Source organism: Platalea leucorodia, assembly GCF_965183815.1.
Source record: "Platalea leucorodia genome assembly, chromosome: Z".
NCBI classification, from domain to species: domain Eukaryota; kingdom Metazoa; phylum Chordata; class Aves; order Pelecaniformes; family Threskiornithidae; genus Platalea; species Platalea leucorodia.
In genome coordinates, this window is record NC_138858.1 from 64,301,431 (window position 1) to 64,329,316 (window position 27,886).

Genomic DNA, 27,886 nt, shown 5'->3' on the forward strand with positions numbered 1-27,886 from the left:
TTCTGATGGATGTCACTAAGTCAGTATTTCATTATCATTCATAAGCATGCACTGCCATATTTATTACTTTTTGACTATTTGCTTATTTTAAGAGCTCCTCTCTCTACTTTTTTGAGATGTAATCTGTTGTTTGTTCTGTGCAGTTTTCCTTGAAGAAGTCTAATAAAAAGATATTAGCATTTTGTATTCCTGATATGTTATATATCTTCTAACAACTTTGCTAGTTAGATACACACTTAAAGAATTATTTCCATAGGTGCTTTTTTTTTTTCCCCCCTTGAAAGGCAGTTGACATTACCTCATGTGGGAACTTTGCTGTAATTGGGCTGTCAACTGGACGGGTAGATGTGTATAACATGCAGTCTGGCATTCACAGAGGGTGTTATGGCAAAGAAACAGGTAAGAATTGCTACACTTTTAAAATACTGACTCTTAACAGAACAGGAACAACCTGGTGTTTTGTCATCTAGGAAGTTTAACATAGCTTCTGAGTTGAATCTGGGAATCTTTTCAGATTCTCTAATTACTCTACGCTGTCCTATCTTGCGCTGTAATCAGAAGTAATTTGAAACCTACTCCAAAGGACAGGATCCCTGCTAGTTTTAACAGCTCTGATGTTAGCATATGTTTGGTTTTAATTAATGCAAAATTGTCAGTTACCAAAATGGTTAGCACTAAAATGAGATCCTCTGGCCTCCGCTCTTTTTGAGATAATCACGTTTCCAGTGCGTGGCTTCTTGTTACAGGGTTCTATGTCTGAGATAGATTTTCCCATCTGTTTTGTGCTCCCTGCTTAAAAATGAAAGAATACTTTACACGCATGGGAAATTGAAATCCTAAGTGAGTCCAGTTCTTTGCATATGCTGTTATTTACAATTACCCAGCTGCAAACTTAGGACTTAATGTGACAGTGTTCAGACTTTTCCTTTTAATTGTTGGGTACATATATATTTCATGTCATGCGTCCTCATGTATGTTTGCTGTTGCTTTGTAAGTCTGCAGTTGATAATAGGGCCCTCGTGATCTGAATTTTTTTGTTGCAGAAACAAGGAAAGAGTCCTGATGAACCCTTAAACCCTACTGGGTTTCTAAAAGCCATCTAGCGTAGCAAACATGAAGTTACAACCTTAATAACATTATTGGTTTACAGTGGGATGAATTTTGTAAGTTTGGTTACTGGCCAGTACCCTAGGCATAGATTAAGAAACAAAATTGATCTGAAAACAGAGGAGCTATGCCGTATCTTTACACTGCAGTGTAAAGTAGCCTAGGAAAACTCTCAGACTTTGTGGCAGAACTGAAGCTGTAAATTTTGTCTGGAGTTGTCGGATCCTCTGAAGGCATTCCATAGGTGATTCCCAAAGTCCCTCAAATCTCACATTCAAAAAAGGCCCCCAAACTGAAAGCAGAAATAAAAGCTAATATTCAGCTTCAATTACTCACAATTTTTGAACTCTATTCTAGGTGCTTACTTGAAAGCAATTTGGTTTCTGTACTGACAAAGAGGCTTCTAATATTCGAGCAGTCTTGTCAGCTGGCTTTAGAATTGTTTGTCACATGCCTACTGCTCATTTATTGTAGTTAGGCGGATGTACAGAATAGCGTTTGACATTCTACTGATTTCTATGCTATGTTTAAATTCTGAAATACAACTTTCTTTTCCCTTGATTTGCAGCACATAAGGGGGCCATTAGAGGGGTGGCAGTGGATGGATTAAACCAGCTGGTAATCACAGCTGGTAGTGAAGGATTAATTAAATTTTGGAAATTCAAAACTAAAGATCTAGTTTATTCCACTGAGCTTTCTTCTTCTCCAAGTGGAGTTTTGCTTCACAGAGACAGGTAAGAAACTGAAGCTATTTCAGGTGCATATTGTTTTGCTGTAGTACATAAGTCTAGGATGACAACCAACTATTCTAATAAAGTTTAAATTTCTGATGCTTTGAAATACAACTGACTACTAGTTGACAAAATGACTACAAGACATTTTATTAGACTGAAAGAATGTAATAACTTTATCTGAGATTATCTGACGATAAAAGATTTTTGGAGCAATGTTATGATGTTGTTTTTATTTTTTGTCTCTTGAGTATTCACTATCATGTGCTAATGATTCTTGGCAGTGGTATTCTGGGAATTACCTTTGATGACTTCAGTATTAGTGTTTTGGATATAGAAACCAGGAAGATTGTCAGGACGTTCTCAGGACACCACGGACGGATTAATGACATGGTAATTGTTAACTCATTTTCTGTAACAGGTGGCATATACAAATACCTAATTAATTTTAAAGATAATGGGTTTCTCTGCATATATTAAGCCACTGACTATTATGTTCAGCTGTGAATAGTAAAGTTATAGTTCAGCTCTACAGCAGTTTTGGCCGTGTTAATTTTCAAGTTAAAATGTATAGTGTTCAAATGGCCATGTATTTTTACTGTGCTTTGGGATTTTACTATAACTTTGCAACAAGCTAATTTTGGGTTTTACAAAATAAAGCATTAGGAATAGTGAAAACCATGTTGAGGAGCAAAATTGTGCAATGATCGTAACTGTATATACAGAAAAGATGAGCCAGGTAAATAAAAGGTGTAAACAGATCTGAGATTATGCAACACACTGGTAATTCCTTATTTTACATCTTGTGTAATAGTGCTTTGTAGTGTTCATTGAAATAGTTTTTAGCTTCTGATTTAACTCTAAGTGCTAGTAAGGAAGTATTTATTTGATTTCTTCAGTTTTATGCTCAGTGTTTTTCATCATTAATGTGAAAGTGCCGACTAACGTACTTTTACTAATAGGTAGATGTATCCTGTGTAATATTTTTAAACCTGTTCTGAAATAGCTTCCATTTTTGTCCTTTTTTGCTTTCATTAAGGTGGTGTCAGTTTTGTTTTATGGCCAGACCATTTCATCCTGGTGTTAGGGAACAATCTAATCTTGAACTGTGTAAAACTGGACCTCCTGTAGGGACTGACTTGTAGTTGTGTAATTGAATTGACTATTTTATTTTAGACTTTCAGTCCTGATGGTCGTTGGCTAATAACTTCATCCATGGACTGTACCATTAAGACTTGGGACCTTCCTTCTGGATGGTGAGTCAGTTGAGAAACATATAGCAGAAATTTATTATAATCCCCTTTCTGTTTGTTAAGTGGTAAAAAGCCTTCTGGCTTGATTATCTGTCACCAACCTGTACTATGTGATATTCAAAATTGCACATGGTGTAGCAACTCAGTAACCAGTATTGTAGTTGTGCGTGATGCTAGCAATATGTGCCTTTTTCTGGGTATACAGAATAACAATGTCCTGAAGATCTAATGATGACACCTGGAGTTTTCATGTAGTGTGAATAAGTGTGACTTTGTTCTTTGTCCAGAAGCAGCACTATAGTCTAAGTGGCAAGAGATCGCTTAAGGTGAATTGCTTTGTGATATGCTGAAGTATTCATAGAGTCATAGAATGGTTTGAGTTAGAAGTGGCCTTCAAACATCTAGTCCAACCCCCTGCCGTGGACAGGGACATCTTTCACTAGATCAGGTTGCTCAAAGACCCGTCTAACCTTACCTTGAACAATTCCAGTGAGGGGCCATCCACAGCTTCTCTTGGCAACCTGTTCCAGGGTCTCACCACCCTCATCATAAAAAATTTCTTCCTTTTATCCAGTCTAAACCTACCTGCATTCAGTTCAAAACCCTTGCGCCTTGTCCTGTCAGTACAGGCCCTGTTAAAAAGTCTCTCTCAGTCTTTCTTATAAGTGCCCTCTAAGTATTGAAAGGCCACAAGAGTCTCTCCAGAGCCTTCTGTTCTCAGGAGTGGACAACCCCAAGTCTCAGCCTTTCTTCATAGGAAATGTATTCTAGCTCCCTGATCATTCTCCTGGACCTGCTCTAACTTCATGTCCATCTTGTGCTGAGGGCCCTAGAGTTGGATGCAGTACTCCAGTTGGTATTGTAAATGGAAGCCTGTTCTCACTTACATTCATTTTAGCAACACAATAAGGCTTTACTTCAGTTCTATTTTTCATTTGTGCATGCCTGCAACTGCCAAAAATACTCTTTTTATGGTCCACTGGGAGTAGTCTTATCCCAGAATGAAATTTGACCAAGAAGTACACAAGTACATACAAGAAGTTCAGGAGCCCAGAAGAAAACAGACCGGAAAGTAACTTTGAGTTGTGCCAGTGCATTCTTTTAACAGTACATCAGATAGATTTTTAGTAATTTAAAGTAGTGCTATGCAGTGTGCAGTTCTGGTCGTACCTGGGACTGAATGGTTTCATTCGGATTGGTTACTTTTGTTGAGGTGGTTTGGTAAATAATTTTGTATACTGTAAAAGTTTTCATTTTACTACGAAAAGTGTGTTGAATCTCAACAAACAGTTGACCTATTCTTACATGATGAATGACACTACTCTAAAATGGGACAGGATGGACAGTAACTGTCTTCCATCCAGTATGAATGAGAGGGAACTTAACACTGTATTTGGACTTCCTCTTTCAAACCCTCTTTCCCTTTCAAAATTATATGCTGACAAAAAATTGCAGCATTAATTATAGATCTTCAGAAATGTTACTTGTGTCTTTCATTTCTTTAATAACATAATACTTTGCAGTAATAATCCATTCATACTGTTTTTTAAAAGTAATCTAACAGTAGATCTTGTTTGCATGTAACACGTAAGTGAATATTTTGTCTCTTCTCTCTAAGTAACTGCAAGAAGTTCTGGTCAAGCTGAAATCTAGGCAGGTACATGACAAACCCTGTTTTTGAAAGTAATTAGGTTAAATTGTTCTTCCGGAATTTAAAGGAAAGGTTTTCCCATAACTATAGGCAGAGGAGTGTATTGAAAAGAAAGAACGGCTTTTAATAAAAAGCCAGATGCTCAATTTACTTCTGCTGTAGTATATTTGTTCATAAATAGAACAACCAAATTATAAACTGTGTATTCTAAAGACTCAGCTGTGATACTGTCCTTACAAAAGGATGGAAAACATGTTTTTAGATGACTAAGTCTTATGTTACAGAAAATACCAACTGACTTTAATAGATGTCATATCATTTACTTACTGAACATCTCTTTTAACTTGGGAGTGCTGCTTAATGGTCCTTACGTAACGTAAGTATACTTAGTGCATGTTTTTCATGTAGGGCTTTTTGAGAATTGGGAAAAAAATTACCCATTTCTGCAGAGAAAGTTACAAGCAGGAACCTTGGCATTATGCAATTTTTTTTTTTTCCTGCAGTACAGCTTGCGTAGACAAATTAAGGAATTGAAGGTACAAGCTGACTGTATAGTTCGGATGAGTAGTTGAGACAGAGTGGTGTAAGAAGCGTGTTGATATTGTGAGCTCAACAATTTTATACTTTCCATTGTCTGACTTTTGCGGTTAGGCAGGAAATGTAAAGGTAAATGCCTTCAGCCCCCAGGCAGGATTCATTTAGTGATTACTGTACGTTTTGTGTAAAAATTACAAGCATGTCTCTCATTGTCCTATAGTAGATTGATTTCTGCCTCCCCCCCCCCCCCCCCCCCAAGTCTGTAATTTTAATCATTTAAATTCTGTAAGTGGAAAAACTTAATTTAATGTTATCTTTGTTTTGCAGTTGTTCCTTATGGTTGCTTTATTGAACAGTATTTCTCAGTTACTCATAAATATTGATGGATTTGAAACTAAAAACAGTATGGTAAATTTTCTAGCCATTGTGCAGTGTGTACAAAATGTAGCAGTGTAACTTATACATGTTCTGGCATTTATGGGTTTAGTGTTTATACAGTTTATGTTGAAAGTGATGAATGATATGGCTGTTGCCTGATTACTTTTTACTTGTAACTTGTGTCTAATAGCATGCAGAAGAAATAAAACATTCCATTCAGGGGAAAAAAATGGCATTTATTTTTAACATAGTTTGTCAAACCATCCCAGGAGTGCTCAATACCTAAGAAAAAATGCGCCCACAAGATTTTGCATTTTAAACTGCTGTGTTACATCAATATTTTTTCTATGGTTAGTGATCAGAATGGGGTTGTAGAACTAGCTGATCTCATCACTTCTCACTTTGCTTTTGATTTTGGTCTGTAAACAAGAACAAAGTATTCAAGCTCTCCATTTGTTCTTTTTGTTTCTCTCAATGAACTAGTTGTCAAACTCAACTGCTTCTTAAAATTTGAAGTAACTGATACTTATACCTCAACAAGTGACAAGCAGTGCTATGAACCTGGGCTTGAGTGGAAGTCTACTAGGGTGTGCATCATCCAGGACTTGTGGCATCATCCAGAACTCAAGTGGCTTGTTGTTAAAATAGTCACATACTACTGAATATTTTAACTTTCTTTTTATGTGGTGTTTTTTCAGTTTTCTGCAATAGTGAAAGGAATGGTATATCAGGCTGTAATGTCAAAACAAACTGTTGCAGATAATAAAATTTTTCAGTGTACAGTTAATTCGTTACTTTAGGAACATTGGGTCCTAGTGTTAATCAGGTGTATATGAAGTATCTTGAGAGAAGGAATTGAGGGTTAACGGCAGAGCATTAAAAGATGAGGTCAGAGCAGCCTGGGGCTGATTGGAAGTACGGAATTTATGGCCACTAAAAAGGTTAGTGTTAGGCATAAGGAGTTGAATGTGGATGGATGGGTCATCATATTTTCCACAGAATGTGGATGTCCAAGGAGGTAACATAAATGTACCAGCTTTAACTGATTTTAGAGAATTTTAGAGAGGTTAGTGGTTTATTGCACAGTGCCATTCATTTGCTAAGTTTATATGTCATATTTGAATACTTCTAATATGCTGGTTTGTATACATACTTCCAGTTTCCTGCTTGCATACAGTCATATTTGTGGTGTAATTAAGATATGCTTAGATAAACAAGTTCATCTTGCTGAGAATTTGTCTGTTGTGTTTTCTTTCCTTAGCCTCATAGATTGTTTTTTGGTAGACTCGGCAGCTGTGAGCCTTACTATGTCTCCTACAGGAGATTTTCTAGCTTCAACACATGTGGATGATCTCGGAATTCATTTGTGGTGAGTATGTAATATATCTATTTCTACACAGAATTTCAGATGGGGAAGAATTCTTTTAATCACCTTTATCGCAAATAGAGAATTGTTCTGCAAAGTATCGTTTCCAAGGTTTTGTCTTCTCTGGTTCTAATTAAGACAGGTATTCTCTATTGTTGTGATTGATAAATCTTGAAATCACTTGTCGTTAAGATACTTACTCTGATAGTTAAATTATCTCTTTTTTCTAAATGTTTCTTTCTTACTCTAAAGAAGTCCTGTTGCACCATTCCTAAAGTTTTTCTTTAACTCTGCTGGTTTCTTTTACCCTTTTTGAAATGTCAGTGCTCATATAGTGTTACTTTCTGAAGGGCTTTTCTTCTTGTCCTGGTATACAATGCTGTCTGAGACTTCTGAGTAGAATTTGGAAGTTGGCGATTATTTCTGTTTGTTAATGATAGATCAGCACAGAAGTAAAATGTGTTTTAGTTCAATTTCCTCCTGATATGGCTTGAAAGCAAATAACTGGTTAGGTCCAGTACTGAAGTAACACACCTTTTAAGTGGTTTGTTGTTTGGTTTGGTTTGGTTTGGTTTTTTTTTTCATTTGATTGGTAAATAGATCTTTCAGGTTACATTTGTTGCCTGTCGTTTTGCCTGAGGGGTGTTCAATTGTTAGACCTTTCCATGCTTAGATAAAAGTGCTTCATTGTGAATAATGACAAATGTTTTTACCTAGCCCTGGTTTATGTTGATAGAAAAAATCATTTGCCAGAATGACTTGTGTGCATGTTCCAAACCTCAAGAATGTTTGCTAAGAGTACTACTCTGAAATTCTGTGAAAGCAGGATGAATCATTTATATCTGCATAATGTATTGTACATATTAAGTACAAAGCAAGCTTTTTAGATAGGCAATTTTGCAATTTCAAGTAAATGCAGTAACTGGCAATGATTGAAGTAATCATACTTCATAACGCCATGTGTATGAAATGTTCTTGGCAATAATACTTCAGCGTAAGTTTTATGTTTCAGACTTTTAGATGATGTATATTGCTACGTTTCATTTCTTGTTTATCTGGTAGATGAGGAAAACTAATCTTGAATAGAACCTGGTGAATTGCCATAGTGCAGTAGTATTAGACTGCAGTAAAAATTATGTCTAAAATACTTGTTGCCACTCAACCTGAAAATTGTTTTTAAAATGCCTGTCTTTATTTTTCAGGTCCAACCGTTCTCTGTATTCGCTTGTCTCTTTACGGCCACTGCCGGCAGATTATGAACCTTCTCTGGTGACACGTCCTAGCACCTGCCCTGTGCAAGGTAATCTTCAGGTGAAAGAGTATTTTATTTTCAGTTTGGTATTCTATTTCAAATAGAAGATGGTTTGCTTCCTCAGTGAAAACTTACTGTGTCGTAACATTCTTTGTCTGAACTGTTCCTATTGTGTCTACCATTTTTGGCATACTTACTCATATGCTGATATTATTTACTAAAATCTAGTCATGTTTCTATGTTCAGACATAAAGAATTACATTGGGATGATCTCCACATCTTCAAGGAGATTTTGTAGGTAATAAAAACATATGTGCTGTTTGCTGGCTTTCTGTAATCCCAGACTTGTGTAAATATCTTCTGTTTTGACATATGTGAGGCCAGTTTGAAATTAATTTTACTGTTTGGCAGTGGGAAGGGGATTGTTCCTTGTTCCACTTCCCTTCAACTTTATTGTCTGCTTGTATGCCATGGTAGTTTCACTGCTGTATATTGTCTTGTTGGCAGGAGAATTGGGTTCAGCTGACCTGCCATGTACCTGTGCTAGATTGCCAGTGAAAGAAAGGCCTAAATTGCGGTTTTGATACATTTAATAATAGAAATGGTTGTGCTTCTGAAGGCCCCTAGATGGAGATCTTGTCTGCCCAAGTTCAGTGGTGCCTACATTTAGATCTCTGTCTGGAGGAGAAACATACCTAGCTATTGACCGCATAAAAGAGCCAGGAACATACTTGATGATGACTGCTTTATTAAGCACATACTTATTTTAGATACTTAAATTAGGGAGGCAGGATTTCATCCCAAAACTTTGAATGTTTTAATCCTATAAACTGATTCTGGCTGAACGCTTTAGTTCACTTTCTGTCTTCAGCAAATGTAAAGTTCCTGTTGAGATACTCAGAGCTTTTAATGATTTACATTTCTTTGTTGTTTAAGGCTTTTCTATCACATTCATGGTTTCAGCCTTGTAATATTTTGCAAAAAGGAAGAGACAGTAGAGGTGTTTGGTCAAGACCACATAGGAAGTCTAGAGAAAACCTAAAGACAGACTGCGTATCTTTTGTTGTGTGATGTTGTGCTTTAATGTTGAGATTTTCTTCATTTTTATGTGCCACTTCAGTCATACCTATGAACAAGTTGTGAATATTGTGCGTATTTAAATGCAAAGAGTTTGCAGATTTGTAAATCAGAACTAAAATTGCTGTGTATATATTTTAAAACAGTTAACAATATTTTAAAAGTAATCCATTGTTCTTCCTTTAGGACTTTGAGAAATTGCTTTTATATCATTTCAGCCAAAGTGAATAAATCCTGTTAGTCTTTTAAAATCTTGTTTATCCAATTCTGCATTCTAGTTATAATTGTTTGCAATTTAAACTTAATATTTCACAGGGTTAATACAGATTGTTTCTGTAGCTTTTCAGCTATATGTTATGCTAGCACCCATATATATAGCTTTTATGCATGTGTTTTTCAAAAATTGCAAAAGAAATAATCATGTTGTTTTGATTTTTAAAAAAATAAATGTGAAGTATGTATGTTCATAAGAGGTATCTGTTCTTGAAAGATGTGGATGTGGCAGAAGATGAAGAAACATGTGATGAAATGATAGAATATGTCTCACCTGAGCAATTGGGAGAGCAGCTGGTGACCCTTTCCTCATTACCAGAATCAAGGTGGAAGAATCTCCTCAATCTTGATGTTATCAAGGTAATGATATTAGGCACACCATTGCTTATCTACTCTAGTATTTAGATTATATTTTTTAAGAAGGAGGTAAAATAAGGGCTATTTGTCCTGTGATGTAAAACAGACGGTTGTCTTAACCATTCTCTTGGATGCTCAAAAAATCTTGCAAAGGAGGAACTGTTTCATAACTTTTGCCATTACTGTTTCTGCAACATGCAAAATAGCTGTCTGAAGGTAGGTGTTTCCATGTCAATGCAGCTAAAGAGTGCCTGTAAAGGTGCTCTAGGTTATGCCTCCAAATCACTGTCGGGCATTCCCATAACCAGAAAAAGAGGGAATGTGCAAAAAATAGTAGTATACAGCCAGATATATTTGCCCTTGTTCTATGAGCTGCATTTACCTAATCAGAAAATTTGATCCCACTTTTCAGTTATTTTTCAAGATTTTGCAGTAGAAGACTATATGGTGCTTTTCACAATTTCTGGGATTTGGGAGAGGGGCAACAGATTTTCTTCTAAGTAGTAGCTTCATATTTAGTGGTAAAACATCTTACCAATGTATTTACTTTTCAGTTTGTCCTTACAATTTTCACAGTATTTTAAAAGTAAAACTCTTGATAAAGAAAAATTCCTGCATGTTCTTACTATGATGATGATTCTAATTCAGATATCTAATTAACAGAAAAAAAATAAACCGAGAGAGCCACCAAAAGTTCCCAAGTCAGCCCCTTTCTTCATCCCAACAGTTCCTGGTCTTATACCCAGATACATTGCTCCAGAGGAAGAAAATGATACACAGGTAAAACCAAGAATCAATATAATATAATAGTGTTTATCTAGCATATTTTAAAATAAAATCTTCAATGCTTTTTAGTGCTGAGTGGAATCCTGCTAAAGACTTTAACGTACCAGTTTTAGCACATTTACATTAATGCTTTCTTTCTTGAAGTCTTTTATTCTGTCAGTAGGAGACAAATCTAATTGAGATGTAAAAATATGTTTGCATATTCATGTACACTCTTTTATACTTTCATGGTCAAGTCGAAGGTAGTAAACCTTGGAGTACTGGCACAGAAATCTGATTTCTACATTCATCTTGAAGAAGCCCTGAGCACTAATGAATGTAAGTTAACAAGACATTTCACTAAAAATGTAGATACTAATAATATTTTGATATACGTTTGATTTCTAATGACGAGGAAAAAAAATATGCATAGTACAGTAGCAAAGGCAAAGAGAGTGACCTGTTATGTATAAAGCTAATAACATAGATGGCCAATCTAGATCAAAGATCCATTGGTACTCCAGCTTGCATGCAGCACGAAGCTCAGTTCTAGCTAAAACCCATCTAGAGAAAGAAGGTAACGTTCCGAAGATTGTTAGACTTTTTTTGAGATTGTGATGATCTCACCCAGAAAAGGTGCTATGTATTATTTGTAGGGTAAGAAAGGAAGGGAATGATCTGGTAAGGAATAGTCTGGTGATTCACTGAAACATGAAAAACATAATTTGTCTAGCAAGTTCTGTTTTGAAGGGCTACTTCAGTAGACATTCAGCAAACTTAGAGCTTTAATTGATTGCTTTATAATTTAAAGCTTAGGAAGAAATAATTGATATAAAAAAAAAAAGCTGTTGGATTTCATTTAACATTCAATTAATTTTGAAATTCAGTCACTTAAATTGCCTGTGGAATGCACCTGCTGTTTTTCCTGTTTAACTTGTGCTGCTACAGGAGCACTGAAATTTAGATTTTTTGGAAATGATTGCTAATATAGCTGGTTTGGAAATGTAAATGGACAGTCACTGGTAGCTTGTCCACAAGGCAGTTCTGCTGGGAATTTTTCTACCTCTTCTTAAACTCTTTTGAGATGACCAGCTTACTCAACTGCACTTAAAACAGTCTGTGTGCAGAACTTCATTATCTATCACAAACAAGGTGTGTTTTTATGCTGTGTTTTTAGTATTTCAATTGATAGTATTCTATTAAGCTGCTTCAGAGCTGCTCAGTGAAGAATGAAACATCAGGTGAATATTTAAAAACCTAACCAAGCACCTAGAGGCTGCCAGTACCAGGGAGCAAGTGCACTCCATGATGCATTGCAGTAGTGGTCCCATGGGCCTCCCTCAGGCCACCTCTCTGCTCCAAGGCGGGTGCACTCCAGGGTCTGTGCTGTAATTCCAATCCAGAGAGCCTGTTGATGCTGACTCGGGAAGCTGCTGGTGTCTAACATGGCTCTGCAGTTGCTACTTTACAAGCATCTCTTGTAAAGGTACCTAGGCTATGCAAATAAACAGTATTATACTAGAAGCCATCCTGGCTTGCCATTGAAATGGAGACAGGGTTTCATAGCTCAGATCAGAACTATGGAACATAGATTGAGCTGGGCACCTTTTCCATATTGCATGTGTACCAACTTCACAGCATGTTCCATGCTTATTTTTTTTAATGTCACAGCACAAAAATGAGTTAATGCATCTGTTAGTATTGTTAATATTGCAATTACATTTAAAACTAAGTAATGATTTTCATAGGAATCAAATACAGATGGAAACAGATTTATACTACTTAAGGAATATTAGCCAATGCCTGATACTATTAGTTACCATGATATAAAAGTATAAGAAATTGCTCTTCTTAGCAAAAGAAATATTAATTGGAAGACATTTTTAAAAATGTTTTTACCAACAGCTGTGTTTGCAACCATAGATATTTTTATATCTGCATTTTTAAAGCAAATGGATTGAATTCTCAAAGATTAGGTAGGATTGTAGAAATCCTGAGGAAGAACATTTATGAAGAGGAGGAAAGGGTTTGTAGATTGCATGTATTTCTACCAGGGAAAAGATTTCCCCCGCCCCACCACCCCCGCAGTCCCAGGAAAAGCAGGAGGAATTCACTTAACAAAATTAATAATTACCTTAGATACACCAGATGATCCTTGACTTAGCTTGATGTCAATAAGATTAAACACTGTGAAGATTCCTAGTAAAAGTAGTACCCTATCTCTTCTAGGATATATTTGCAGTAACAGCCTGAAGTCCTGAGTATATACATTCTTTTTGCCAAGAGGTGTAATATGACAATGTTATATGGTTAATAAGAAATTTTGTTCAGCTTGAAAGACAGAAATGGGAAAAAAGTGATACAAAGATGTTACTTGTATTTTTTAAGGTGAATTTACAAATAAAATGCAACTGTGTTATTAGAGATGTACTTCTCTGTAGTATGTGACGGGACAGTAAATTCAAGGCAGGATGGCATTTTGTGGAAAACAAAAAAGTAAGGAAACAGTAGAAACTTGAAAAATACAGCCTCTGCTTAAGAATTTTGGAATAAGCCTGTCCACATGAAGGATTTGTAAGATTCTTTTCTGCAAATGTTAACTGATAATGTATCCCTCGATGCTTTAACACAGATAAGGCTCCACTTAACTTACTGAAAAGCTTGGGACCATCTAATATTGAGATAGAACTAAGGAGTTTGGCCCCTGAAGGTGGTGGCTCAGCGGAGGTGATGCTAAGCTTTTTGAGAATGATTGGGATGATGCTGAACAAGAAGTACAACTTTGAACTTGCTCAGGCATACCTTGCACTATTTTTAAAGGTAACAATTTTCTTATAAAGTTTTATGTTAGTCCTGTTTAAAATGATGGGTGTCCGGTAAAAGGATGTAAATCGTCTGCTCGAAAGAATTAAGTGATTTTTGTTGGGGATGGTTTTAAAATGACTAACTGAATGTATTGGATAATTTGACAACTCATCTGGTCACAGTCAAGAATAACTTGCGAAAAACAGATACTGCGAAGAGGACCATGCTAGACAGGTTTTATTCTAGTATTCATTATTTAGGATTGTTTTTATTTTTTGTAACACACCTAACTGCTTAATGATTGTTAATTGCTAAGATATGCTATGTCTTAAGAAAAAAATCCAATGAACAATGTTTGGGGAAGTAAAATAAGCCTTTTGTTGGATTTATTACTAGACATTGCAAGCCTGACTTTTACTTTTCATGTCAGCGGGCTGTCTTTCTTCTGTTACCTGTTAAGCATCACAGAGCTAATGAAATTATTCCTAGGTGTGTGGAAGTTAGAAAGTTATTGTGATAAAATACAGTAGCAGTTTCTCTTAGAGAGAAGGTGGTTCTGCAGAAGATTCAAACTCTTCTGATGTACAAATGCTCACCATGTCAAGATATTCTGATTTGTGAAACTACGGGAAAGCAATTAATTACAGTTTACTAGGAAAAAGTTATTATAAACATTCAGACATAGGTAATACTGTCTAACTGAATACTTCTTAATAGCAATATTACAGGGGTTGCTTTTAAAGATAGAGTGTAATGCTGGATAAATATACTTGCTCTTTTCCTTTTGTTGGGGTTAAACAGAATGTGTGCGGCAGCTTCCACAAGAACAGCTAGTGCAGACGAATAGGAGTAGGTCTGTAGAGTGAAACACTTGGGGTTGAGGTCTTGATACTCATTCACCAGTGGCTTTTTATCATGTCTATTTGTTTTTAGTCTGGTCCCATGGACTGGATGTGATTAATAGTTGCAATCTTAAACGTTAGAGTTCATCTTTCTGTTTAGTTTCATACAAAAGAAATGTGGTTCTTGCGGGTTAGAATAGGGACAGGTAGGTAATTTGCTTCAGAAATGTACTCCTGATCTGAACTGGAGTAGAATAATATAAACTCACCCTGTGACACATGAACACCAATATCTTTTGTTGTAGGTTCCCAGTAAAACAGCTCTGAGCTTAGCAAGACTCCTAGGTTTAAGTTGGAGCCAGGAAAATACAACTATTCCATGTATTAAGTGTTAATAATGTGTTGCCTCTCTACAGGATTGAGAGGTTTATTTGCTTTATGCTTTACCAAGGCTACTGTTTATTACACAGATAGACATCATCTCCCTGTATCAATAGAGCATGCTGACATCATTCTTCTTGCTTTATGCAACATGGATAATTAAAATAATAATCCCAATTGACCTCAGGGCATCCTTTTAGACTTTCTAGCCTAAAGAGGAATTTCTGATGCAGGTTGGAAAGAGGAAAAAGTTACCCTCTAAAGAAGTGTGTGATTAGGATAGATTCAGCAGCAGCAGCAGATCTAGTAAAGCAATAACATATTCAAGGCATTTTGCTGCCTTATCCCATTTAATACATATGTAGGAGTAAAATGGCTTGTAATAGACTAGCAAAAGGGAGGCAGCATTAAATGGAAGTAATTAATTGAAGGAAAAGTGTCCTTCCTTTACTTGGGACATTCCTGAAAGCAAAGTATTGGAATTGAATGAGGAAACAGATCTTTAAATCTTTTTATTATCTGTATTTTTTTCACTAACGGCTTGTTTTCGTTTTCAGTTACATCTTAAGATTCTCTCATCAGAGCCAAACCTATTGGAAGAAGTATCCAGATTGTCAGCACAACTTGAGGAAACTTGGATTCATTTGCGGACTCTCTTCAATCAGAGTCTGTGTGTGTTAACATATATGAAAAGTGCTTTGCTGTAAAATACCTAAGGGTTTTGTCTGCATAAAATTCCCCTCAGAATAATAGTACAATTTATTACCAAAAAATACTGGATTCCAAGAATTATACTGGGACTTCTGATGCTGTATTTTATACATCTGTGTATGGCAAAGTATTTTAGAACATGCATAACTGAGTAGTTTTTTTTTTTTCACTTCAGTCAGAGAAAAAAATAATATGTGCAGCTTAAATATTCATGTTGTGTTAATTTCTGCTGTCAGTGAACAAACAGTTGGACAGCTATAGGTAATGTACCTAGCTACCTTGTGTTTTCATGACCAAAAACGTAGATCAGAATGAAGAAATGACCTGCAGGAAAAAAAAAAACAGTGGTAATGTAATTTCTGTCCAGGAGATGAAAACTTATATTGTTCTTGATGAACAATTATTGTTGATGCAAAAACAAAACAAGAAGTCTGAATTATTAACAATTTATTTACATTAGTTTAAAGCAAATGATTATAAAAATTGCAGTCCTCTGCAATCAAGAGTGCTTTTCCTGTAAAGTTTGTAAAAATTAGTTTTCTTCTCACTTTGGCAAGCTGTGTTCACTATTTTGCCTCAGACACCTATTTCTGAAAGCAAAGATTTCTAGGTGCACTACAAATTATGGAACTTGGAAAAAAAACAAAGCTAAACCAAAAAGACTCACCCATTTTTTGTAAGCAGGTTTCTTGCTCTAATTTTGGAGGCTCAATTTCTTACAAAAATTAGGATTCTTTTCTCAAGGAGATAAAGATTACTGGAATAAAAGCTTTTTGTTGTGGGGAATTTTTAATTTAATCAGATGCTATTTTTATTAGTTGATATTTAGGTTTCAAATAATAAGGTTTGGGCAGAGTTTGGGAACTCATGAATGCGATTATCTTAAACTTTGCTCTTTGAGAGTACTGCCTCACAGCAGGAGAATCTCCTGAACAAGGACTTTGCTGTATTTCACATGCTGCAGCTACAGCCACAGACTAACAGAGTAACTAAAACAAGTATATGCAATTTTGATGAGGAAACTTGAAAGATGAGTTCATTGCATTTGGCATAAGTCTGAAACAGTAGCGGTGTTTTGTTGTTCTCTATATGTGGGTTTTTTTTTTTAATGCTATCACATTATGGAATTCCATTAGTCATGTATCATTAACAAATTATTTGCAACCATGTACATGCAGCATAGAGTACAGAATACTGCTTGAAACAAGTGACAATTCCACATGTATCCTGCAATCAGCATCCCTTTGGGTGCTCAAATTTGCAAGAAAAGTCATCAAGGTTTTTAAAGGATTGCAGAGGTGATGGGAAGTCAGCTTTTACAGCTTCTCTGTGGTGTTCTGACTGTTCTTTATCCATCACTGACTCATGTTAAAGCCTGAAGAGAACAGAGAAATATGGAAGTTTACAGGCTGTGGCATTCTAGCCATTTAGGACTGAGAGTGTGTAGTCCATGGGAATGATGTACACCTGAGGGTTTTTTAATGAAGTTTACTACTGAGGTTTAAGAAAATCCTTTGTGCCCTAGAATGATTAGCTTCTGGTGATATGATTCTCAAGAATCCATTACTCCCAATTTCTTGAGTGGATCTGAAGCAGTTCCAAATCCCTCAAACGTCCATGTAATACATAATAAACCTCTGAGCTTATACGTGTTACTGTAAGTAGTGTAGAAGACCTTAATGAATCGTTTTTTGAACCAAGACGTTAGAATATTAAAGGATGAGTAAGTCAGGAGTTGTGGACCTGCCTCAGTAGAAGGAACAGTGGATAAAGAACTTTCCTCTTGGATCAGAGCAAAGGTCAGTCAGGCCTAGTGTTGTGTCTCCAGCTGGAGCAAGGAATAGATGCAAAGGGTCTAGCAAACAGGTCATGTATAAAGTGATCCTTTCTCAGGCACATCACACCAGCTTTCAGCAGACAGCTATTTAGACGCTTCATGACCCAGCTGTATTCTAACAGTTGTGTTTAATATTCTGTGACAGACCTGTTTGTTCTCTCTGGGTTCATCTAATCTCTTTTAGAACCCATTTATCCTTCACAGCATCCTGTTGTAATGGGACCTACAATTTAATTAAATACTAAGGGAAATAATGTATTTCTGTTTGTATACTCCAGACCTGCTATCTTCTAATGTTGTATGCCCCTCCTACTTCTTGAATGTGAGAAATAATAACTGTGCTCTAGTCTTCATGTTTCACTGCCTCTCAGCCATGGAGCAGTTGTGAACTGGTTTCTACTTATGAAGGAGATACTTCATTTTACTGAGTGTGCACATGTGTTTTTTTCACTGATGCACGAAAGCCTTTTTTGGGCACAGATGTTTAAATGTGTATGTACAAGATTTATCTACAAAACTTGTGAGATTTGTAGAGGAGGGGGTTTTTTGTTTTCGTTTTTTTTTTTTTTTTTCTGGGCTACTTGATGTAATCAGGAAAAAAAAGACATACTTTTTGCCAAACAGGCCATTCTTCTGAAAGCAGAACCAGTGCACTAATTTTTGTGAACGATTTATGTGTAACACCGTTGACATAATTTTTGCAGTCTGGATGATCTCATTAAATGTGTTAATGCAGTTTCTTATATCATACACAGGTGTGTTTTAAGTCTACCTGGAACACTTCAATCGTTTCCTTCAGAAAATAGTCCTTAGATGTTAGTGATATCCCACCTCCTTTATTCTTTTGTCTTTTCCTCAGCAGTCCTAGTCATCACTGCTATTTCAGGAGTGTTTGACTCTTCTTAAAGCTGTTTCCAGTCTTACGCCAATAGCTCTGATTGCTTCTTGTTCTTAGCCTTTTATTTTGTCCTGTTTTTCTCCGTATCAAAATGATGAGTAACTTTCTGCCATTAATAACTTCTTCAGAAATAAAAAATAATTTCCACTTGCTAGTGGATGCAAGTGGATATTTCACCTGCTACTTCCTGTATTATTTCTTCACCTAAGACATCAAGGACAATATCTTGTGATACTAGTCAAAAGTTGTTGATTACAAGTGGTAAGACGCATTACAATTGAATTTGATAGACTGGGCTTTGCGTTACCCAAAAGAACTCAATTGAGCCTATTGACATTGTAATGGCATATGCAGTAGGGTGTGAGAAAAATCATTTTCTGGATTAAGGGATATAGTTGTTGTTAACCCTAGGTTTTCTTCCAAGCAGGACAACTACTGAAGAGTTTACCATTCTTGCACAGTGCCAAGCCCGTTTTAGGCTAGCTCTGACTCTTGCTGTTAACAATTCTCCATGTTATGGTGTGTCACAGCACTCCTCCCAGCTTCTTCTTGTTACTCGCCTCTGCTGCCCTATGTTCTTTCCTGTGCTCCATTTTCACCATGATTTTTCTCTCCTCTTTTGGCTTCTGAGCGTAGCTGCTCCTTGTAGCAACTCCTGTACACAGCAGTCCTGTCAAGTTAGGTCTCAGTAGTTCCACTATTTTTTTTTGACTGTGTTGTGCTTTCCAAACTGATCTGGTACTCACGGTTGTTTTGACATCAAACTGGGTAATTGGACCTTGTTCCCTGAATTTGTTGCTGGCTGGATTCAAACTCTGACCGGTGAAGGTTGCTTCTCTGTGAGCCATAATAAGCCTTCACTTCATCTTTACACTTCATCTTTACTTTCCTTTTTCTTTCAAGTAAAAATAGAGGTATTAGGAGGAAAAACGTACAAATGTGAAGTGAGAGTAAACGGATGCAAATATTTACACATTGTTCAGCAGCCAGCATAGACCACTGGCCTGAAGCACTTGCACACTTTGTACATGTCAAATTTCACTCTTGCTTCTTCAAAAGAAATGTTAGGAAAGGTTTTGAGTCTGCGAATTGTCATAATGCAAGTGTCATTGTCCTAGAGTAAGGAAACTGGAAGATACTCATTTGCATTCTGTGAAGGAGAAAAGCCAAAGTATTTGTTGGCATATTGGAACTCTGTTGATCCATGTTGAAGGAGTTTAGCATTGTTTAAAGGTAGCCAATATATAAGTAGTTTCTCCTTCCGACTGTTGACATCAGCAGATGTTGCTGAGCATGGTATGTTAGCATATCAGTCTTTTTAGCACATCATCAGTTGTAAAACTTGTGCTTCTTAAGAATTACTTGTTTGATGAAAAATTATCTTTCTAAAAAAATAATTTACCTTTTCAGAGATGAGGAATCTAATCAGTGCCTTACTTGATGTCCGTGCAAGGAGTCTGTGTTACTTTTTCGATGGGTTTGCAGTACCTGTTAGAGGAGAATAAAATGCTGTCGTTAAATGTCCTTAGTACCCGTGCTTTTTCTTTTTGTGAAGCAGTGATAAATTGAAAGAAAAATGAAGGACACAATAACTAAGATACTTCTACCCTGGCTGTTACATGTTCCCCAGAAAGACTGAGTGAGCTCTCTGATGCTTTGTTGCACATCATGGAGCTTTGCCGGTTAGTGGCAGCCTCTGAAAGATACCTTTTCTCTACTGATGCATGTACTGCTAGCTCGCAAAACAGTCCATGTGGCTAAGTGGAGGTGCATATTATTGCCCTGACTCTCCAGTGTGTTAAAAGGACTGCTGTGCTGGCTCAGTGTGTATTAAGAGTATGCCAGTGTTAAGGGTCATCCCCCTGAAGGATCAGACCACCTCGGTGACTGGCAGTTACCTGAAATCACCCATAGAAGAAATCAGAATAAGGTAGAATAAAATAATGTATTTGTAGAATCTTTACTCAGTTGCTATGGTTGTAAAGGCTATGGAAATAAAAAGGAAGTTACCGCTTGAATTAGGTCCAGAGTATTCCTTTCTCTTGTGTTAGCCTGTAGCCAAGTTGATAGTTGTTTTACAGCTACATAGCTGAAGGTCTAGCACTTACTGTCTCTTGAGTTGCCCAATGTTGGTCTTGGAATAAGACATGAATTTAGCAACTCATCCCATGCGTTATCACCCCTAACTCTCCTTGAGGGTTACTCAGATTTGCACATCTCAAAAGGATTTTGTAAACTAAGCTCAGTAAAAAAGTGGTTATGACATTCCGCTATTACAACCAGTGATGTTCCCTACTGCTTTGGAAATGTTAGCATCTCTTTGGCATAGCTGGAACTGAAAAGTCATCAGCCTGTTGTAACACAAGGTGTCCCTTCCTGTCATGTGGGGCAAAGTTTAATTACACAGGTAAATGTGTTCTCAGGGTGTGTCAGGTTACATTTTCTGTTGAACGTAAGGTTTGCTCACACAGGGTTTTGCAGCTGGTTGTTACTCACATTTGAGACTAACCTCGGTATTTGCCTGTTGCTTTGGGTTGGTGAGGGGTGACTGCCTAACTCTTTTTGAAGAACCCCATTTCAACAAAATCAAAATAAATATAAGCTATTTCAGCAGTGCTTACATCAGTGCTTAAGTGATATGGTTTATTCATGGTGCTAGAGTAGACAGCAGCATCTGTACAGAAATTCCTGTAGCTCCCTTCATATTGATGGCTGAGGATGACATCCTACTGCTGCATATGGAAAGGGCATAAATCCTTGAGGCCCTTTTTGCTTCAGTCTTCACAGGCAAAGCCTGCTTCTATTTTCTGTGTGTACCAGCATCCTTTCTGAAGGAGGAGAGCTGCCAACAATGGGGGAGTAATGGGTTAGGAGGAGTTTAGAGCACAGTGCTCTGAAGTCACCTTATAACCACGGGACTGCACAGGACTTAGGCACAGATGCTGTCCAATATAATAGCATTGCCTATCAGCTATAAAAAAAGCATTGTGATTGGGGAGGTCCCCAAAAACTGGATTGAGACTGTTTTGCCCATTTTTAAAAAAGGTGAAGTGGAGCGTCCAGGGAACTATTGGTTGATCAAACTTATCTGTCTCCAAAACAATCACGGAGCATGTGCTGTGTGTGATTTTGGAATCCATGTCCAGTACACAAAGGGCAAGATGATGAAGAACAACCAGCAGAGAGTCATGAGGGCAAATCGTGCTTGACCAAGCTGGTTGCCTTCTAGGATGAAATGACTGGTTAGGTGGACAAAGGAAGAACCATTAATTTAATGATAAAATTCAGTGGAAGTATAACAGTATGTAATTACTTAATAGTCTATTATTAAAACTTGCGAATTGCTACTGTTAAAGTCAACAGGCATGCTGTCAGTTAAGATTTTGCAAATTTTGGTGCTTGTTTATTGCATTGTGTGCCATGTACTTTTTATACTGTGAGCTAGCTTATGGGTGATAACTGGGTCTACAGCATAGAGGTGTGAATTACTTTTGTAGTAATCCAGTTTAATTGGCATTACAGAAACTAATTTAGTCACGTTCTAATTATGCCTAATACATTATTATTTTTTTAAATATCCCATAGCAAAGAAGCTCAATAAATTAGATGCAGCAATGTTGAATAATGCTACTGGCATTCGAGAGATTTGCCATGAGGTGTAGAAGAATTAGACTGCTAAGTGAGTTGAAAGTATTTCAACTGAATGTCTGATAAGAAAAATTATTCTAAAATTGGTGGGTGCCACAACACATTTGACCGTTTTACAAGTTCTTGCCTTTTATCCCTGGAGGTTTCATTCTCGTGTATCACCACCGTATTATGTCCCCTGCTGCAGCTATAGATTTTTCTTCTTTTTATAATAGCTTCTACAGCCTGACTGTTTTGTAACCATTTGGTAACACAATTTGTGCCTGGGCAAAGACCCTCTTCCTAGGGTACAAGGCATTTAGTCTGGGAATGGTGAGAGGTCCAAGAAACACTGTTAAGAGAGACTGTCAAAGCATGTAGCCAGCTCAGAAAGAGACACAAAGTCTTAGGGAAAAGTTGATGTCTAGAAATGTATTTCTGGAGCAAGACTCTGCTGCTTAGGCTTGGAGACAGTAGGAACCTCAAAATTGTAAAAGAAACAGGCCAGGATGTATCTTTTTAGGAGCTGGGGAATTACTGCAATTAAATCTCACTCCCTAGCAAAGATAACACCTGAGGTGTTGTAAAGAACCCGTGCAGTCAGAAGTCAGAAAGATTGTCAGTCCTCAGGAAGAGGATGGACCCCAGTACAGTGGTACTTGGCCCAGGAGAGGATGTCCTCTCTAGTGATGCCGTTCCCTTTGCAGCATCTCCCACAATAATTACTGAAAATATCAGAGCAGATACCTGAATACCAGAGCACGAGTTACAACAAAAAAAAATGCTAGGAAGAGAGGGACACAGAGCCTCTTTTTACACAGGAGGAATGGGAGACAGTGAAGTAAATAGCAGTGATCCTGCACGGAACCAAGGATCTGATTGCTGAAAGCCCACAGTGGCTAGAGGCAGGCATCCACATGTTCCTCCTCTTCCCTGCATAGCAGTGGGAGCATTGTGGCCATGCTGCAGAAGCTCTCTTCTTTACAGCAAGGTGACTGCAAGATCTTGCCTCTATGACTTACATAGTTCCCACAGGCAATTCTGCTTAGTCAGGGTTACAGAGTCCAAAAGTGGCCCCCCAGTGTTAAACATTGAGGATATCGTATGCATGGTAACATGCAAGTTGCAAGATGTCTCCTGGCTTTCCTTAGGGGAGCAGACAGGAATGATTTCTTCATAAACAGAGGAGCCAAAGCTGGAATTCAGCCTCTGGGAGAACTGTAGCTGTTTTCTATATAAACTGGGAATCACGTCTGCATATTTTGATTGCCACTGTCAAGATTCTAAATGGCGGCAGAAAAAAATGATGTAGTGGGCAAATACAAAGATATTGTTGAAGCATTTACTTGATAAAATTATGTGGAAAATGTACCATTTTTTCCCCAACAGAAACCTATTAGTGAGATATACTGAATGTTTCTAAGGGTTGTCAAGACCTGAACAGGTTTGTCTTTACAAAATAGAAGGTTAAGGTAAGATTTATTTTTTCATGAAAATATCTGTTTCTGTGAGCTTGGAAAATTTGTTAACCTACTTTATAAGTATTTGATTAATCTACTTTGTAAAGAAAGAAAATACTGAAATTGTCAAAATGAAAGAAAAAAATCAGTGAAATATTAGAGGTAAAATAATGAAGTAAACTTTAATCCTAAAGGATAATGATACTGAAAACAGTATGTGCTAATGAAAGTTTGACCATGTTAGATTCTCTGCTCCATGCATATGAGAATATTTCTTAGCTGAGACTAGTGCCTGGCAGTTAAAGAATAAATCTTAATTATAGCATACGTGTATAAACCAGGCTATTTTGACATGACTGAGGAGGTGCTGTTCTTCTGACACTTGCCATTTCCTTTCATGCTGAAAGGAGAGGCTTTGAAAAATCTCATACATTTTTTCAAGTAGAACCATAGCTGAGCTCAGATACTCATTCCTCACCTTATTTATCACCTTGATGTGTTGGAAGAGGAATTCCTGGAGCCGCAGATCGTTACAGATGTTACCAGTAATCTTAAGGTAACCTGCCCTTATCACCCCAACTCCACTTAAGTCTCTGGACCAAGAAACACAGATGGAGCTCTGGGATTAGCAGAAGTTGGCCCTGTAGGTTGACAGGCAACTTAAACATGGACCATGAGGTCCTTGGTATGCCTGGTCAGCCTAAACAGAAACATAATGCAGTGACTGTGGCATCAGATGAAAATGGTTCAGATAAGATTAATCTAACCTCATTTGAATTAATCTAGCAAGAGCTGTGGACTGGTGCCTAGGAGTGGAGTGTTGATGTTAAGCTGAACACTGATGGTGGAGAAAGAGCCAAACCCAGACTGTGGTGCTAGAATATTCTTACCATCTCAGCATGTTCCATCAGCAAGAGGGTGGTTACAACAGCCCATCTGAAGTACAGCTTTAGATACTAGTCCAGATTTATTGTTCTTCTGATTTAAATACTCTTTTAAATACTGGTTACAGTCCTAAAAGAGATGCTATGGTCTAGGTAACTATTAAGCTGTGTTAGCTCTCTGCTTTTAATAACTGACAGCCCTAAGTGTACTGTCAATTAGAATGACAGATTCCTGTTGATTAGAGATATCCACAGTGAATCTCTAGCCACTGACAAGAAACAGGCTTCTATGCTACAAGACAGTCTGCTGTAATAACAGGGAAAAAAAAAATATTTTTTATAATAAGCCATAAGTGAATTTTCTACTGTCTTTCCATAATAAAATAGTATGTTATTTTGAAAAGGGATTGGGGTAAAAGCTTTAAACAAGAGAGACTTTTGCAAAGCTTATGAAGACAAGATTGCTAAATAAAATCCTTGAATCTTAATTAATCAGTATTGAGAACTACATTCAGAAAAGCTAAGTAACTGTTTTATGTGCATTGGAGAGTATTAAATGAAATAATCCATTGCCTTTAAACAGAAAAGGACAACTGACGGTTTTGAATGATGTTCCAGTCTCTGTTATTCTGTTGAAATAAGTCTACATGGCCACAGGCTTTTTGCCTCTCACAAATATTAACCTAACTAGGTATTGGAAATATGTATAGATAGCAACAGACAAATGAAAACAGATTTTAAATCTAATAAAATATAAAAATTCTGTGCTTAAGAGAATTGTATGATTTTCCTCCTTCTCCAATCAGCTTTTACTTTTTTTCCAGAAAGACACTCTTGAGATCATCTTCTTAACTATAACTATCATCCTCCCCAAACCAGAAAAGCAAAGATTTACTAGCATTAATTGTTGACCTTTCCGATTATTTCTGCCAATCCTCTCTCAATTTCTGTGAAATTGTTCTTTCAGTATTCACCCCACTGCTTCCATGTATCATTTACAGAAATTTTAAGAGCTGAATAAAACATTGTGGACACATCTGGTCAATCCAGCATTTTATCATCTATGTTCCATATTTCTAAACAAGATTCTCTCTTTACATTGCTTAGTTATGCTTTTCTCCTTTAACTAAAAGGGAGGGTGTCTTACTAAAATGACAGGATTGTTCCACAGATTGTACTAAGATAAAGGAAAAATCTTATTTGTTCCATTAATCTCTTTAATTTCCACTCTAGGAGTCAAACTGTAACAATTATCCTCTGTTACAGTCTGCTTCTATTCCTGTTAGAGACTAACTTGAAAGGCAAGTGCTTCTTTTCCCATTGTTATTTCGCTAGCAACCGTGTTCTGAAGAGCTAATTCTCAGTCTAAGCAGCACCCACTCATTTTATAATGTTGGTAATAATTTCCACTTGCTCAATGGGAGGTCCTTTCATCCAAAGACTTAAAGCACTTGACTTGGATAAATTTAGCTTGACAGCAAACCATGAATATAGGTAACTGTTATCAGAACTGTGTGACATGTAGGGAAATGGACCATGTAGTATAGTACCATGTAGAAACAGCTGTATGTTGTCATATAGGAGTGTTAGCTAGAGGTTGGGGTCCCAGTTATGGCTTCCAGGCCTAAACAGTTTGGTGCTAGCTTGCTACCTCTTGGTTTTTTTCATCATGCAGTCTTGATAGATCCGTTGTTGCTGAATGTCCTCTAAGAAGTCAGCAGAACAATCAGAAATAGTACAGAGGAATTTCAACTCTTGGCTCTTTGTCCTACCACTCAGTATTAGTCCAGTCTTGAGATAGTTGGGGCTAGAAGAAGAGGAGTGATGAAAATCAAAATTTCTGCATTCATGGTAAGCTGGAAAAAGAGCAAACCCCGTCTTTCAGTTTCCATGTTGCGACCTGTGGTTTTGAGATCTGACCAACTGTGTTTTTGTGAAGATCACTGCTCAAGCATTTTACCTAGGAGTTCCTAATAACTCAACCTATCTTCATCTCTGGCAAAAGCCTTCAGTGCTCACCTGTATTAACTCCAAACAGCACTTCTAGGTTTGTAGGGGAAATAGAGTGATACATCACCATTATGCAAAATAAGTTACCCACCCAGTCAAATGCTTACAGCCTTGCTGTACTTCAACTCAAACCAATTTCTTTCTAGCAAGAGTAAAAGAATACTAAATGGTCAAGGCTGTCTCCTAGTAAGATCTGTTCATATAATAGTGTTCATATTCATAGATGGATAGATAGCAACATCTGGGTTTGATTCTACCCAGAAATGCAATGAATGAGGAATTGCTCTGTGAATTCAAATCACTTCAGTCATGTGAGTCATCATGTTGTCATCTGAGTGCTTACAAATCTAGTCATAATGTTGTTAAAAGCTGTCCCCTCTCTTTCTCCTTTTCCCCTATGAAGACTTCTATCTGGATAGCCAAAGTGATAGTAAAGAATGTGTTGCTGTCCCTCAGCTATTTCACTCTTTCACACATGATGAAAGGAAGTTTACATTTAGAAGATAGGGACAAAGACCTGAAGATGAAGTGTAGCCATGCATTTACTTCCCTTCCTGTGCTGTGGGGCCCTGATTATTTGCTTGAGAGCCCACAAATCATGTCCCTGAAGTTCATATAATGAAGGGTTGTAAATGTACATGGAGGAGCAACAAAAAGGCAAGAAGATATGCTTTTGTCTGACTTTTCAGTGTGCTTCGTTTTCAGGATATTCATTATCTGCAGATCTAGTAGTGTGATGCGTTATTGAAGTGGCCTAACATTTCCCCTAAGTTTCTGGTTTTACTTGCACATAACTTCAATCACACATGTAGCGCATGGCATCAGAACCCCCATGTCAGACTTCTTTGCAACTCTTAGGCCATAGTGAGCCACCATATGGAGTTCCAAACTTGGTGGGCTTCAGGATATATACATAAACAATTAGTAACTAACTAATTAACTGTGCAAATTCCTTACTGTGAGCCAAAGCCATCAGTTTTCAGAAGTGCCCACACAGCAGGAGATTTTCTTGGCCAAAGTTTTTCTGTGATGTGATGAACTGAAAAGTTATTTAGGAAAATAACCTATAGGAAAAATCACTTCAGTAAGATCATATTTTTATCCAGCCTGCTGTCTAAGTTTTGCTTTATGCTGAGATAATAAATGTGAAACTTGTATGTAACAATAATAATGGCTCTGTTAGATCTGACCAAAGGGGCCAAAGGCAGATGCCAAGGAAAAGTGAAACACAGCAAACATACCTGAAACTTCCTCTGAAATATTTTCTCAGCCTTTACCAATTTGAAATTAATGGACTATCTGAGACAAAGGTGGTTTCTAACTGTTCTGTGATATTGAACCGTGGATTTTTCTTTCATGAATCTGCCTGGCATCTTTTGACTCCATCTACATTTTTGGCATCTGCGGTATCTCATGTCAAGGAGTTCCACAGCTTGCCTGCGCACAGCTACCTCCTCTTGCTTGCTTTGAGGCTGGTTGCTTGCTAACTCTATCTTATTCCCCCTAGTTCTTTCACTGAAAAAAAGCAGCAAACAACTAATCCTTATCTGTCCTGGGTTCCCCCTGCCCTGCCCCCCCTCTTGATTTTCTAGGTCTTTAGTTTGGGTAAAATTAAAAAGGAAACAGTTGCAAAGACGACCTTGTAATGGGAAGAAAAACCTTCTACCTAAGTAATGTAGATATA

At 37.1% G+C, this 27,886-nt stretch overlaps 1 protein-coding gene across 5 annotated transcripts in view; it reads left to right on the plus strand.

Moving 5' to 3' along the window:
• Positions 1-24,522, plus strand: part of WDR36 (WD repeat domain 36) — a 41,585-nt gene extending 17,063 nt beyond the window's left edge. For 4 of the 5 annotated variants that reach the window (XM_082336761.1, XM_082336762.1, XM_082336763.1 and 1 more), the window contains 11 exons: positions 285-399; positions 1,676-1,841; positions 2,123-2,231; positions 3,015-3,094; positions 6,919-7,026; positions 8,226-8,323; positions 9,843-9,985; positions 10,646-10,762; positions 11,005-11,086; positions 13,380-13,567; positions 15,333-24,522. In XM_082336761.1, coding sequence (XP_082192887.1) covers positions 285-399; positions 1,676-1,841; positions 2,123-2,231; positions 3,015-3,094; positions 6,919-7,026; positions 8,226-8,323; positions 9,843-9,985; positions 10,646-10,762; positions 11,005-11,086; positions 13,380-13,567; positions 15,333-15,482 — 1,356 coding nt within the window. In that variant the 3' untranslated portion in view covers positions 15,483-24,522. Of the gene's footprint in view, positions 1-284; positions 400-1,675; positions 1,842-2,122; positions 2,232-3,014; positions 3,095-6,918; positions 7,027-8,225; positions 8,324-9,842; positions 9,986-10,630; positions 10,763-11,004; positions 11,087-13,379; positions 13,568-15,332 lie in introns of those variants that run through there. The other variant, XM_082336765.1, reaches the window with a different exon arrangement.
• The last annotated feature ends 3,364 nt before the right edge of the window (positions 24,523-27,886 follow it).